A 16,177-nucleotide genomic window follows, 5' to 3' on the forward strand; every position below is an offset into this window, starting at 1 on the left:
TTATTAACAGCAAACATAGCTCAAACTCTTTGATCTAGGTCATTTATACAAGGTTTTCTCGTTGTTGTCTGTGTCTAAGAACATTTAGCTGACAAAAATATTATTAGTGAATCTTATCAAATTATTTTTTATGTAAAACAAATAAATATTATTGACAGTGAACGTTGCAATAGGTTAAAACAGAAATTTCATATTTTTGGATACTACAACCGGTCACATTGTGACCAACGAAAGTTTTTGTTGAAACCCCAAGGCAATCTTCAGTCTCGTGAGTGTTTAGCCGGGGCTTTCAACACTAGCTATGGTATAACTTACAAAAAAACGCAAAACTATCTAAAATATATGAAATATTTATAATATAACACCACTGTTCTATTTGAGTAACATATACTTTTAAAATCTTTGATAAATCGTTTTTACTCCACATTGGCTTACAAATTGGACCTCGTCATTTTTGTATAACTTGAACACACCCGCGAAATTGCGTGGATTAAGAGCGTGGTTGAAAGTATGTAAACTGTTGTAGGATGATTTTTTGACGGGAGAATTTCAGGAAAGGTATCAAAAGTAATAGGTTCTTGGTGAAAGGACAATTTTCTTTAGCCCTCCCCTTTTTTCCAAAGTGCGTTATTTTTTGTTTTCTATGAACATACGTATACTATAAATAAAAAGTATTTGCTATTTACTATCGATTCAAAGTTACTATCCTAGGCGATATAGTCATTATCGAGACTCTTTAATATGTCAGTGACAGCTGCGAACCTTTGAATTGATAGTAAATATTATATGTATGATCATAGTATATAGAAAAACGCGAAGATGATTATCATGTCCCAAAGTAGATTTTTTTTAAAGTCCTGCCCCTTTTTCCAAAGTCCGTATTTTTTTTTTCTGTTTTTCTGTATACTTTGAATGTACATAATTATACTATAAATAAAATAAAACTATATTTACATATCAGTTCAAAGTTTCTTATCACTGATATGAGGATTAGTCGTTCATCTAAGACATTTTTCTCCCATTATTTTGTATAATTATGTTCTTTTTTTATTACCGTGTATTGTCAAGGGTACTCATAGTTGTTATAGAGAGTCTCTGAATACTATATCCATGAACGCCATGAAAAGTAAACTTGCGCCGTGGATAGTAAACTTGGAATTGATCAGAAAAACGCACAAAAAATTGTCATGTCCCTAAGTACCTTTGAAAAATTATGTGTACTTTTAAAACAGACCTAAGCGGAAGTCTTGTTGACCTAAAAGTCCGTCCGATGACGGAAACAATATCCGGACTCCTTTATTTTCGTTTTCCTCCCAATATAACTAAATCTGAGTAGTCATAATAGTTATCAAAGGTACCAGTCATAAGCGAGGATGACAAATACGACTATGCATGGTACCTATAGGACACAGAGACATAATGATTAATTTATTGTGGAAGGAAGAAAAGCGACACACAAAATGAGGTCTTCTCAATTAGTAGTAAAGATAGATACATACTTCTTCCATTCTCAATTTTAATTCTTGTATAAATTTGCCTTCAACAAAAAACGATTGTTTGAGGTTAATTATTAATAGAACCTGCCCACTTTTCCAAGGAATTGACTGTCGGTCTGAAGAAAACCATTGACTACATTTTTATCACCTTGTCGATCTTTTGAGACTCGATTACATAAAAGCAAAATAAAAAATGTTGGGCGTCAATTTTTCATGAACAATCAGTGCTGAATAATGTTGGTTATTGACAAAAAAGAAAGTAGCTGCACTTCAAATCGCCAACACATTAGAACTCAACATAATATATCTGCAACCATTTAACAAAAACAAATTTGAATGAAGTCTGTCGAAAGTCTTTTGAATGAGCAGACGTAGGGTGGAACAGTTATTACAAAAGTAGAAAAAAATTACGTCATAATTGATTTAAATGGACTGGCGTTCGAACTTGTATTGACAGTAATGCACTTGTATATCAGTAATCTATCTCATTTTACTATTACAGTCATATTGATTTCACCGTAGACCCCATGCTTCTCGTTCTCTTTTCAGTTCGAAGTTTCACAGTAAAAGGTTTCATAATGTTAAAGTTTAAAGATAACAAGACCAATAGCAGTGCTAATATTGAATCGCTGATGCATTATAATTAGATAACAGGAACTGATCATTCCTTTTCGACGAAGTCGAAATATCTTTGTTACATTTTTTTGAATGTACAATAAGTGTTATAAAATGTCAAACTATATGTAGAAACAGGAAGTGAATGCAATAGTTTATTTCTCGCTTTCTGGAGAAAATTAAAAGGAAATCTGAATGATGACCAGATTGCAACAACTTAAAGAAGCTGAAACATGACCTCTGGTACTGGGCCTAAAATAGTCACCAGATTGATTTGAACATGTACTGGCAATATTACACCTACCTACAATATTATATCTGACCTATCACAAGTAGTTCCTATGAAACCGACTAAAGCAGAACACAACAATTGTTGACGCATCATCCTCCGCCTTCGCCGCCACGAAAGCACATTTTGAAAAGCAAGTGCTAATCATAATGGTAAAGAAAGTGACATTTTTACTAAAACATTTCTTAAGAGTTCAAGAAAAGGCCATTACAACCAATGGACCAAGTCTGATTTCCGGTCAGGCTCTTAAATTTGTACAGATGATTTGATAAACAAACTTCTGGCTGGAGCTATCAAATTATTGAAAATATGTCCAAAAATTAAGGACAAAGCCGTAAACACTATGAAAAAATGAAAAATGAAAATTAACAGTGTTTGTGAGGATGTCTACCGAAACATAAAGGTGTTTGGTGAACACATATTGAAACTTCCGACGGGGATAACAGAGCAACAAATATTAAACAATTCTTCTTTTAAAGCTTATTTTTAGACTTTGAATACACCTGTGCATGCGTATCTGTACAAAAAAAAAAAACAAAAAAAAAAAAAACTTGACAGTAGCTCAGGTATTTAATGCATTCAGAGATGATATTTGTTTGCAGCATCGGTTTGGATCCACAATTTTATTTTGAATCAGTGATGGAGCTTCTGAAAAAAGAAATTTCCTTTAATCTTGTGCATAATCATTTCATTGTTACCAACAAGCTCAACATTTAGGAATAATTCCACTGAAAGGAGAACCTGATTTTTTCCAAGACGGATCCACCTAAATGTATTAAACAATTGGGGAATGATATTCATTTAAGTAGTCATACAGAATATCATAAATAGACAATCAATCTAGAAGATAGAGAAATCAGTTAGGAACAATAAGTAACAGTATTAAAAATGAAGTGTTGAAAAGTCTTCTTATAACAAAGTAAAATGTAAATATAATCTACCTTAACAACTTTTTAAAGAGGAAAGCAAATCTAGCTGTACACATACTAAGTAATGCTGGTATGATTGCCAATGAGACAACTATCCACAAAAGACCAAAATGACACAGACATTAACAACTATAGGTCACCGTACGGCCTTCAACAATGAGCAAAGCCCATACCGCATAGTCAGCTATAAAAGGCCCCATTCGTTCATTGAATGGTACAAATCACTTAACAGTCAGAGCATGATTTAACAATCAATTTACAAAGCATGGATTGTATCCGATACCAAAGACAAACTTCAAATTATAGTGAGATGCCTATAAGAGATTTGTTCACACGACCTGTCATGTTTAGAATTTTCGTCAGATTTTCAGAATCCTCTGGTTTTATCCATTTGACTTCCTTAAAAATGTTTGCCTATTGACCCCCATTTTTCTTTTAATAAATGTTCTACATGTATAATTATAAGTCATCTGTAAAAGTCTAATATAATTTTGTCATTTTTTTAATAGTTTCTGATATACCTTAAAATAAAGCTATGAAAATCAAGAGAGAACATTTTCCCGCCAACATTTCAATAGCTTATATCTCGAAAAAAAGCACATTGACCTGTACTTTTATTTTTCTCTTTTGGTTCCTTGAATAATCAATATCAATATATCAATATATTCTAGTGTTATGAAAAGTTTGTTATTTTAAAACTGAGTAGGAAAAAGGAAAGTTTATCCTTTTCATTAAAGTTGACACCGGGGCATCCAAACGCTGTTGTCTATTAAAAAATTGAAATAGAGAACAAAACAAATCGGTTTCCAAATTATATTCCTCCGTTATTGGAGCATCAGTGTCACACGGTACTTAAATTAAGTAATAAGAAATAGTGGATTTAAAAATAAAGTATTTTTATTAATACTCTTAAACTTTCTTTTAATAAATATAATAAAAGAACATGATATCTATATAAATTATCATGTTGTACAATATAACACTTTATGTATACATATGACCTTTGTAGACAATCTGACATTTATTTAAAAAAAATGTATCAGGATAAGACTGCTACAGTATACATTGCATTTATTAAAATGGATCAGAAATAGACTGATATACCCGGCCGACGAGGCAATCCTCATTCACCGTCTACTATATATCAGTCTGTATTCGAATTTTATACATTCTAATTTTAATTGGATCAGAAATAGTCTGATATATCCGGCGAGCAAGGAAATCCTTATTCGCAGTTTACCATACCATATTTCAGTGTGTATTTGTGTTATTTACATTCCAATTTTCTTTTAAAAATTTCTGTACACTAAAATTACATCTTGAGTGACACTGACATTTAGAGGCACAAAGTGAACAACACTTTCAAATGATACATGGACACCAATCCAAATCATACCCCTCGAAAGAATATTTTTCAACTTCTGGATTGCTGTATTCAACAGAAAATACATAAAACATGTTTTGGAAAGATAACTCGTCTTAATTGTTAACACTATGGGCAATGTCTTTGTCCATTGATTTGAAGGCAAGTGTGAAGTTGTCATATACGACCAAACTATATCCCTGTCGACCATCCCGCCTCCTGCCATTAGGAAAGATCTGTTTTTGACAGCAAATATGGACAACTTAGTCTATGTCTGTAATATCAAAACCATTGCCTAGCGCCAGAGTAGCACTAATGCACCTAGTACGACTATTTTCAGTCTTCAATTCGTTGATGATTCGGTCTTTTGATTATTGGTGTGAGTTTTGTGATACAACTAAAGTATTGCTTGATTACCGTCTACAATAAACCACTTTCGATTTTCTCCTTCAACGGAAAAAAACTCATCAATTATGATCGATCGCCTCATAGATACGGGATCGACTGTATCAAACAACAGAATATTTTTGATAATACTATTCACAATATTTTGTTCGATATCTTGACATTGGTGCAAGTGTCATTTATTAACCAGTCTAAGCTAGAATCGTAATCCGTGCTTTCTTTTCTTGATATTTGAAGATAAATGTTTTGTCTATCTGGTGACTTGTAGACATTATCAGTGTCTACGTCTAGGAGTTGCAAGTTCTCCGTTATGTTCTTGTTAATCTTTTTTGTTGACGTGCCTCTCAATGCCACCAAAAGGACTCCACCGAAGCTTCTTATCTCGTAAATTTGCTGGTTATCTTTCCTGAAATCATCTTCCTATTCGGATATAGAATGTGCTTCATCAACTGCAATTTATATCAAGTCAGTTTGTCACGTAGCTCAGATGGATACAGTTTTCCAATTAGACTTATAGAAAAACTGATTCAGGCGACGAGAAGACCATTGAACACTTTCCATTGGTTATTTCTGAAAAAGGAATATAATTAGGGGGGATCAAGGGTATAAAATCTTCAGAAAAAATTAAACAATTTTCTTCTCATTACAAATTTTATTAATTACTTCATTTGTTGTTACTTTATCATATCATGTCATATGGTACAAACATTATTCAAAAAAATCAATTCGTTTCTGCCCCAGATAACTTTTATAATGTATATATCATTAAAAAAGCTCCAAATTATCTCCCTTTGGCGAACAAAATGCCATGTTTTGGCATTACAATTGAAATATCTTTTTTAACTCATTGGTGATTAATATTTTTTTATTATTTTTTTTTCAAATAGTCTGTACTTAAACTAAATTATTGTAAAATTTCATCGATTTCTGTAATTTAGTTCTTCTTTTATTTCGATATTACCTCTATTTCTCTTATTAGTTCAACAGAAAAAAAGAACCTTTACAAAAATGTATGTTTCTTTCGAAGGCAGACTGTGAGCGTAAATGAACGGTGACCCCATTTAAAAAAAAAATTTCTATAAAGTATAAGATAAAGTTCATTTATAGGAAAATATAGCGAAATCCTATATTAATAATTGTTTTTTTAAGACCAGCGAACCCCCTTACATCAAGTAGATGAGTGACAACCAATTATCACCGCGTACAATTGTTGCTCTGAAAAAAAGATATTGTATGATTGCCAATGAGATAATACTCGACAAGAAACCAAAATGACACTGCAATCAACAATTACAGGACACCGCACAACCTTCAACAATGAGCAAAGCCCAAACCGCAAAGTCACTCATAATAGGACTTGTCTCCTTGTTTATATGTGTGTGTAAATGTTGATATATCGTTTGATTTTAACATGTTATATTGGTATACTGTTAATCAACTGATCATAGATACCAGGAATAAATAAGTGTTACATAACATATCTTTAACTTTCCATACAACTTTACTGTTTACTACACACATACGTGTACGGTGTACGTGAAAACTACAAAAAACAAAGTAAAAAATTATTAGTTCCTTATAGAATTAACAACAACAAAAAATACAATATTCTATCAATGTTCAAATGTTCAACTTGTCATATAAAATGAAATAACTACCTCTTTGGGCCATTTATACTATAACGCATTTTAACGCAAATATTTCCATTATGAATCGTGAATCAAAAAGGCGAAAGAAACGACTGAAAGTAAACTGTTCTATTTTTTTTTATACGTTATTTCCTCCTAATGTACGACGGCAACAACCACCTAATCGATCCTGGACAAAATCAGACAAGGCTTTGAATCTGCTGCAACAACGTTTAAAATAATAATTGAAGAACTACATCAACAATTTATCAGCTATAGCTAGCAGCCAGGATACAGTAATAATTAACATGGACGATACAATTCCGTATGGTATGGATGACACAGATGACGATGACGTTTTAAATTAATCCCTTATTGACCATTCGAATAGCGATGGTATTCATTTATCGTCAGATGATGGAAATGAAATATTGGACGGCGAGGAACAGCGGGTAGTTCCTCAAACCTCTAAAAAAAGGTATCTGACTATGGTTCTAGGAAACGTAGCCATCAACCGTCTTCAAACTACTCATTTGAAATGGAAGTTTGATTCCCTAGATATCAAGAAGGCAGCTGAACTACCATCAACTATTTTTGCTCCAAATTAAAAAAATATTTTGAACTTCTTTCAAACAGAATGAACGTTATCTGGTTATGGTCGCTTGCATTTTAACCCGATATTTACCATGGTTTAATGATCTAAGGCAAATTCCATTGGTGAAAATGGGTAGCAATTTTCTGTATGGGACTATAACAACTTAAAGAGTTTGCTGACAAGTTTGACTTCTTGAGTTTTTTGTTGATATTGTGTTGTCTTTATTTATTAGTATTCATAGTGTAAGAAGTCTTACTTGTAGATATTGTCTGACTAATCATACATTGCTTATTTTCGTTTTTATCTATCATAGTTTTTTTAAAGATATAAGTCTAAAATAAAAATAAATTGGTCAACACCATCACTTAAATTGACGATTTCAACAATGTATCAACTAGACTAATTTTTTGATATTTAAAATTTTCTCCTTCTATCATATTTTTTTCAAGATTATAGAAAATACTCCAATTGAAAAAAAAACAGCTGATTTTTTTTTTTGCAGGGATAATTGTTTTTTTAAAAAGTAATTGGACATTAAGGACGGATGATGGACGCAGAGTGACGACAAAAAGTTAGTTTGGGCCAAGTGATTTAAAAAGCAACATCCCTTTGTTTCCTTAAAAGGGCTAACTAATTCCCGGAACATTGGAAGTACATGTACTAAATCAGGTTCTTCAGATCTAAAAATAAAACGAAAAACATACAAATTATAGTCTCATTTTAAATTTCATGATTTCCTTTATTATTTAAATCTATCAGTTACAATTTTTTTTTAAAGTAATTTCAAATAACTCAAGAAGTCATTTAATACAAACATTACTAAAATAAGTCTTTAGTTGTTTAAAGTTATGCCTATATTTGTCGGAACTATTTTGTTTTTATATGTACTACTCTGGTATGTTCTTGTTAACTTGACAGAATTTGTGGAGAAACAACGTTACGTCGTATTCGAGGCAGTAAAGATGTGTCCTGGTTGTTCTTGTGTTTTTTGTAATTTATTCATGTCAAGTACATTGTCATTTCAGCGGAAATGTTAAACATTTCCGTAGAGGCAGGCGGTTTGGCTAGCCAGGTTCAATCTATCTTTTTGTCTTAAATTTGTTCTGTAGCAATTCATAAATATGGCAATTGTTATGAAATAGTTCGTTTTTATGTATGTTGGCGTTTGTTTTTGTTGCTGTTCAGTGTTTCCGATGTTCCGTTGTTTGCCTCCTATAATGATTTGTTTTCGTTTAATCGATTTATAAATACTTTACAGTGATATACTTCAGCTGACTAAATATTAGAAATATTCGTCATAAAACATACCTGCTGAAAATGATTCCAGAATGAATAGTCTATTATATAGCTAGTACATGCAAACGATGGAGTATTGCACAAAAGTACCAGGTCAAAAGAATAGTCTGCTTTTGTTTGTTTTAATTTAGAAGGGGATATTTTATGTAAATCATTTTTTTAACATTGGTTGTTGGATGCGTTTTAAGGATGTTTGAAGGGTGCTTAAACGTACTAGCTTTTATCTAATGAGGAAACACGCTCAAAACACGTACGCAGAATATGCTGCCAAATGGCCAATATTGACCAAGTAATTGACAGGGAAGATAACTTTAACAATGTAATTAGTGGCATACGAACACTTAATATATATTCCGTACAACATGTATAAAAAAATAATAAAAAGTTATTAACAGACAACCCTATTCGAACAACACAAATCCGAAACAAAAATTACTCATGTTTGAATTAATTACCTTTAAATTATATTTTTAATCATCTTTTTCCATGTCATAATCTTCAGTTGAACTAATAATATCTGAACCATTTTCTCACAATCGTGGATATGTGATTGAAAAGAGAATAAAGAAATCAGATTATCTGATAAAATTTGACATTGTATGTTATAAGAATAAGGTTGATTATCCTGAATTAAAATTAATTTTAATGGTAAATTGTTTGAATAAAAATTTAATGATACATAGTCAGATGATAAAATCATAAAAAAAAAAACCCGAATGTTTTGAAAACCCTTCAAAAGGTGTTTAATTTTATACAACACAATAATAATTCAACCAGAACAATCTGCTTAACATAATGAAGACATCAATGAAATCAAATCACAAATAAATGAGTTAATTTACTTAAATTCAAACGGAAAGAAAGGAACATGACAAACAGATATTTACTCATAACTGCTTCTAATATTCTATATTTTATAAACAGTAAATAATGCTTACATGATCATTTCACCTTTCAAAACATTTATGTTATCAGATTTTGACTGTATTTTCTAATTATTGTACAATAACGACAAAAGTATTAACATATTATTCCTACAAACATGCATTTTGATAATGAAACAAAAAAGCTGTTAATGTTAGTAATTGTCATGTAAATAAGTAAATGATTAACATAGTGTATCATAGTATATAAAAGGATTACATAATTTAAGCACGAACATTGTTTCAAATGACACAATATTACTTTGTACATTATATTTGTATATCTTATATGAGCGTACTACATAATTATGTATTATGATAATACCTCTCAATTTAAAATCAGTTTCACTAAGAGTAAACACAGAATTCGCAAACAATGTTTTGTGAAGAGATGCATACTATTATTTATTTGAATTTGTTCATCCTATTACGCTAAACTTTTACTGCTGGTGGATGTTTTTAACTAGCAACATATGAATAAAATCATTTTAAATCATCTCTACAATGATTAAGAAACTAAAAAAACGTTAGAGCATGAAACTTACGTTGAACTCTAATTTCAAAGAAATTACTGTAATTTGTTCCTACGACATTTGTTGCTCGGCATCGGTATAATCCTGAACTACTCTTTTGGATGTTGCTCAGTCTTAAAATATCACCATTGTATATAAAACTGTTTGGCCCAGTCCATTGAAAACTACATTCTGGCCAACACAAAGCAGTGCATATAATATTTTCCAGAGTTGCACTCTCTGTTGCAGTAAAAACTGATAAAGCAGGTGATACCGTTACATTAGACAACTCTAAAAAAAAAAAAAAAACAAACAAACAAAATTTAAACAAACAAAATGTTTGTACGATTTCGTTAAAAAAAAACTAGTTATGCAAATATTATAATTTGTAACCAGTTTATATTTTACTAGTCAATGGTGTTATAAGTTTGAACACTGTTTGAGTATAGTCTTCATTTATTATTTATTTTAGCATATCAGCAGTCTTAAATTTTGAGTTAATATCTTTTTAATTTCAAAACGTCTTGGATTACATTAAACCACTATTGCTAATACACCTGTATGTCATATGAAAGCAGGACATGTTTGATATTGCATATTCTTTTATAACACTATCTTTCTTCTTTATATTTTGGAAAAATCCATTACTCTTGTGTTTACCTATTTGGTATAGTTAACTCCAACAAAAATAACATACTTGTGTATATCTTATTTGTTTGCAATATTTGTGTAATGACTTATGAATTAAAATTTTAATGCTTAATAAGGAATTTGAAAAGTAGATTTGTTTTCACAAGATACATAAGGTTTTATATAACACAATTGTACTAAAATTGTCTTGTTTCTTGTTTGTTTAGTACCTATATATGTAAGGTATGGTGACATAAAATGTTTATTTTGATTGATTTACATGTTGTTGAGTAACTGTCTCTTGAATGAAATCCACATTATATTTGCAGTCGAGGCAAATTTAAAATGTAACTTTACTATGGCAGTGATATATTTAAGAAATAATTCACGAAAGCCATAGATTTGTTGAAAATTTACACATGGCCTGGGCCGTGATACTCGAATTTTACCCTCAGCGTTATCTATGGCTTCCATGAACTATTTCGATTATTAGAGGACAATTACGTCACTACGTGTGGCTGTTCTACTAACGGAGCTGCCATGTTGACGGTCTGAAATCAGTAAATATTCGAATAATGCAATGAAATAGAAAAAAACCTAGCTCAAAACTTTATTTAAATGCATTTGATCCGAGTTTAGAAAACAAAACGCTATGGACAAACCTTTAGCTTTAACGTTTTCCATCGCCATGTTTTGAAATAACGTTAAAGCGCCAAAAAATTAATGAAATTTCGCGGAATTTTAATTTTGTACAGTTTTCTAATCTCTATTGCATGCATTGTTTTTTTATGATTTAGAATAAGACTAATAAATAATATTCAGGAAGGATCTATGAGTTTCAATGACTGCGAAGAGTAAATATAAGCACTTCTTAACAATTTAACTTACAAATATGCAAATATTATGATTTAATTTTGTATCCAGGACTTTAAGTAAACTATGCATACTGTAAACTGTGAATTTATGCTGAGTCATCATATTTAAGGCCCAGGATTCTATCAATCTTCATTAAATATTTATAAAACTTCTTATTTGAGTTAATTTCTTTAAAATCTGTGAAATAAAGCAAATTTGGTTTAATTCTGAATGTTCCCCCTTTTCACCCTATATAGGTTGCATTTCTGTAAATATTGACAATGCAATTTCCCATAGGAACTCCTTTTACGGCTAAAACTGTACCACTTTTACTATGAAGTTTTGAAAAAAATCTTATCCTAGAATTGAAAGTTCATATGCACCACAATTTTTTTCAAAGGTCAAAATATAGGGCTGTGCGGCATATTTTCAACGTTTATATGCCCTGAACTTCTCAGAGTTTAAACTTACACTAATTTTCTTAACTACCCCTACCTCGAATGAAAGGTTACCACACATTTCAATGTAAACAATATGCACGTGTTTATTTACTGGTAACATTCCCAAGTTCTGTCTCTGCGATATGGAACACAGAGAGCATAACTGGGAACCAGTATGTAAACAAAATTAATTTTCTATGAATATTCTATTACTCTCCAAAAGAGGCGTGTTTTGAGAAACAGCTGTATTTACAAAGTGCAACCTATACAGACATTTATTCAAATAGAAAACTCTAAAATCAGTTTTTCTCACATTAATACTCATTTATCAGAATTAAAGTCTTAAAGAAATCACTGTGTATACTCTAATTTTTTCTTTACTATACATTTTATACCCCCTCCCCTGTTTCAATTTTTTAAAGAATTTGAAAACAAGACTTTAATTATTGCCAGCTTACCCTATTTGCATATTTTCTGATAAAAAATGCCTAGAACCTGTTAAAAACTGTTTTGATAACATATTGAAAGCATATCAGAATATCAGAAATGTAATGTTTAGCAATCAATCATTACAACATTCAAGATTATATAAAGTATCCAATCCAACCTCTATCTCCAGTCCACATCTTACTGTATGCCTATTTGTCAATTAAAGAACACATTTTCTGCCTCAAATGGTCAATTTAGAATTCTTGTCACAACAGTATCATCTGTAACCATGGTAACCATATATCTGACACAATTTAGCTACTATATATAATAGAAGTGTTCAAACAAAGCCATATTTGCAATAGTTGTATGTATGCAGATACCAGTCTGAGATATAAATTCACTTAAAATGTTGTATAGATGATTGCTAACATCTGATTTTTGCATAACTTCCAAGCATAGTTATTGTTTTCGATATCAAGAACTTTAAAATCATAAAATCATAGCATTTACAAGTTAAATTATTTGTTTTATGACCCAGGGGGTAGGCAATTTTCTATGTTTTTTGCCCCTGGGGCCTCAAATTTCCTAAATCATTCTGCTGTTTCTAGCAATTTGAAATATTTAGTACATATTCAGGATAGAACACACTATTGTAAGTTTTCTTGAGATATTTTTTGTTTTTCTAGCTTGTATTTATTATGCCGTGGTGACAAAAATGCAGATTTAGGTGTTGCGGCTTACTTTTTGAGTTATCGAAAGGACACAAATACCCCATAAATAATATTCAGGAAGGATCTATGAGTTTCAATGACTGCGAAGAGTAAATATAAGCACTTCTTAACAATTTAACTTACAAATATGCAAATATTATGATTTAATTTTGTATCCAGGACTTTAAGTAAACTATGCATACTGTAAACTGTGAATTTATGCTGAGTCATCATATTTAAGGCCCAGGATTCTATCAATCTTCATTAAATATTTATAAAACTTCTTATTTGAGTTAATTTCTTTAAAATCTGTGAAATAAAGCAAATTTGGTTTAATTCTGAATGTTCCCCCTTTTCACCCTATATAGGTTGCATTTCTGTAAATATTGACAATGCAATTTCCCATAGGAACTCCTTTTACGGCTAAAACTGTACCACTTTTACTATGAAGTTTTGAAAAAAATCTTATCCTAGAATTGAAAGTTCATATGCACCACAATTTTTTTCAAAGGTCAAAATATAGGGCTGTGCGGCATATTTTCAACGTTTATATGCCCTGAACTTCTCAGAGTTTAAACTTACACTAATTTTCTTAACTACCCCTACCTCGAATGAAAGGTTACCACAAATTTCAATGTAAACAATATGCACGTGTTTATTTACTGGTAACATTCCCAAGTTCTGTCTCTGCGATATGGAACACAGAGAGCATAACTGGGAACCAGTATGTAAACAAAATTAATTTTCTATGAATTTTCTATTACTCCCCAAAAGAGGCGTGTTTTGCGAAACAGCTGTATTTACAAAGTGCAACCTATAACTATATCATGTATATTCTTGTAGTATAAAGAAAAAAGAGTTAAGCATTCACAAACACAAATGTAATTCTGTCTTTGACATCAATTAATAAACCAGTTAGAGGGAATTTAAAAGTTTATAGATAGATTATATAATATATTCATTTGTTTAAGAAATTATAATATAAAACAAATTACTAGATTGACAAAAAAGCAAGATATAGATGGCTGCATTACAAAACTTTTAAACAAGAGGCAGAAAATACCAAAAAGAAATAATAAGTTCCGATTCACAGAATAAAGACAGTTCATTCAACTGCCTGATGCTTATTAGGTCTCTCCATCTTTCCGTGGAAAGACCTATTGATTTTGTTCTGATTAGTATTTTTTTTCTTCCGCCTAATTTTTTACTTGCGCTGTGTAATTGTTTTATAACATGTCGCTTATATATTTGGAATATGATCTCGTACAGTTTATACGCTTTTGAAAAAAAACCACTGCTTAACAGAACACTTTACGTTGTAAGTGTAATCTCCCCAAACACTGTTTTTCTTGTGGCTACCACTCATTCGCAACCATAAAAGATTACGCCAAATTTAGTTTACCAAATTGCTCGTTATATCTTCAGGATAAGGTTGGCCATTTGAACGGAAGCTATACAGACACGCCATATGAAAGTTATTTCCCCTAATGTATTTGATAAAAGTGATATGCATTTCTAATTGGTAAACCATAAGTGATAGAGGCCTAGGGTCTTTAATTTGAGGTCCTTGGACCAAAAAACAAATGAAAATGAGGTCAAAGTTCAAGGTCGTGTTCAACATTTAAATTTTAGATTGTTATCTCTTATTTTCAGAAATCATATAAGATTTCGACAAAATATTTTCACTCAATAATTAATTGCGACATGTCGTTACACGTAATTTTTAGTTGAAAGGGTACGTAGACATTTGATGCGAGTTTTCCCCCTTTTATATCTAATATTAGTGGTATGGTAATATAACTCATTACCAATATAAAGTACTGGCCTAGAGTCTTTTGATTTAAGGTCCTTGGTTTATGAACTGAAATTGAGCCCAAGGTTATAGGTAAATTAAACCGGAAGTGACCTTTTGTAAACCGGAAGTAGCTTTTTTTGTACTTAATTAATGTAAAAGTATATAGAACCATATATTTTTGGAATCAGTGTCAGGTAAATTATCAAACAATACCGGAAGTAACATCTTTTAACCGGAAGTAAAAAAATTATCTCCCTTATGCATATCTTTATGTACATATGTATAGAAAACATATATTTTTGGAATCAGCGTACAATTAGCTGTCATTTGAAGCTGAAATTGACATTTAAAACCAAATTTTAATATTTTCATATCAAAATAGATCCTCACTGGTGGAAACAGGAATAGAGATGCGAGAATGCATTGTTCATGTTTTGTCCGCATATAGGGCAACACCTTGTAGGATGAATTTTAAAGTTAAAAAACATTTTACTTACCTGCTTTCTTAAGTTTTCGGCCAAATTCTTTTAAAAGCGTGATAATTCCAACCATCCCATTTAGTAAAAAATCAAACTTTACGCATTGTTTTATAAAATTTTACAACATTTTTGTAAATATCCGCCAAAGAAAGTTTTAAAAGAGACGTTAGTTTTAGATTCATTATGGAAAAATAATAGATTGATCGCAAATTTGAAATAATTTATATTTTCAATCTTAACCTGAGGGAAGTAATTAAATCAAAAGGACCAAAGTCACGTGGTGTAAACTATTTGAATAAAGTGCCTTTGATATTGCCATATGGGAAGATTAACAATAATATTTAATGACGGACATATTTAAAGCTAGTTTTCTTTTTCTCTCTGTACAGCACTTTGAAAAAAAATATGATAAACTCATTAACTCCATCAATAACACAGTTGAACCATAAAATATTTCCCAACGTGACTTAGATACATACAGGTACCTTGTATAAACCCAATTGTGTACTATATAATCAACAGTCATGTGAAAAGTTGGAAAACCTTCATATTTAATATAATTGTTGAGGAAATCAAATAAGGCTGTTATTTAAAAAAAACAATTTGTGGTTTTCCATATAGCCAACATGTACTTCCACAAGTGAGGTTTTGAAAATAAGATTTATAAACAAATACTAAACAATATCATGAACCAAAATACATGAAATACATACAAAATGAAATGATGTACCATTCAGTCAGGATTCTACTTCGTCAAAATTATCTCCCCATTACGTCAGTTCATT

General features: G+C 30.9%; 1 protein-coding gene across 6 annotated transcripts in view; it reads right to left on the reverse strand.

Annotated features, from left to right (window-relative positions):
• Positions 1-4,150: 4,150 nt before the first annotated feature.
• The window catches only part of LOC143079991 (uncharacterized), a 30,263-nt gene continuing 18,236 nt past the window's right edge, over positions 4,151-16,177 (reverse strand). Inside the window, exons 4-6 of one of the 6 annotated variants that reach the window (XR_012979582.1) lie at positions 9,072-10,342; positions 6,550-6,640; positions 4,162-5,667 (exon numbers count right to left, since the gene is read on the reverse strand). Coding sequence is in view for 2 of the 6 variants with exons in the window: in XM_076255632.1 (XP_076111747.1) it covers positions 6,609-6,640; positions 10,085-10,342 (290 nt within the window). In the remaining 4 variants the exon portion in view is untranslated. Of the gene's footprint in view, positions 5,668-6,549; positions 10,343-16,177 lie in introns of those variants that run through there. The other 5 variants (XR_012979581.1, XR_012979580.1, XM_076255632.1 and 2 more) reach the window with 5 other exon arrangements.

Source organism: Mytilus galloprovincialis, chromosome 6 (genome assembly GCF_965363235.1).
Source record: "Mytilus galloprovincialis chromosome 6, xbMytGall1.hap1.1, whole genome shotgun sequence".
Classification (NCBI taxonomy): Eukaryota; Metazoa; Mollusca; class Bivalvia; order Mytilida; family Mytilidae; genus Mytilus; species Mytilus galloprovincialis.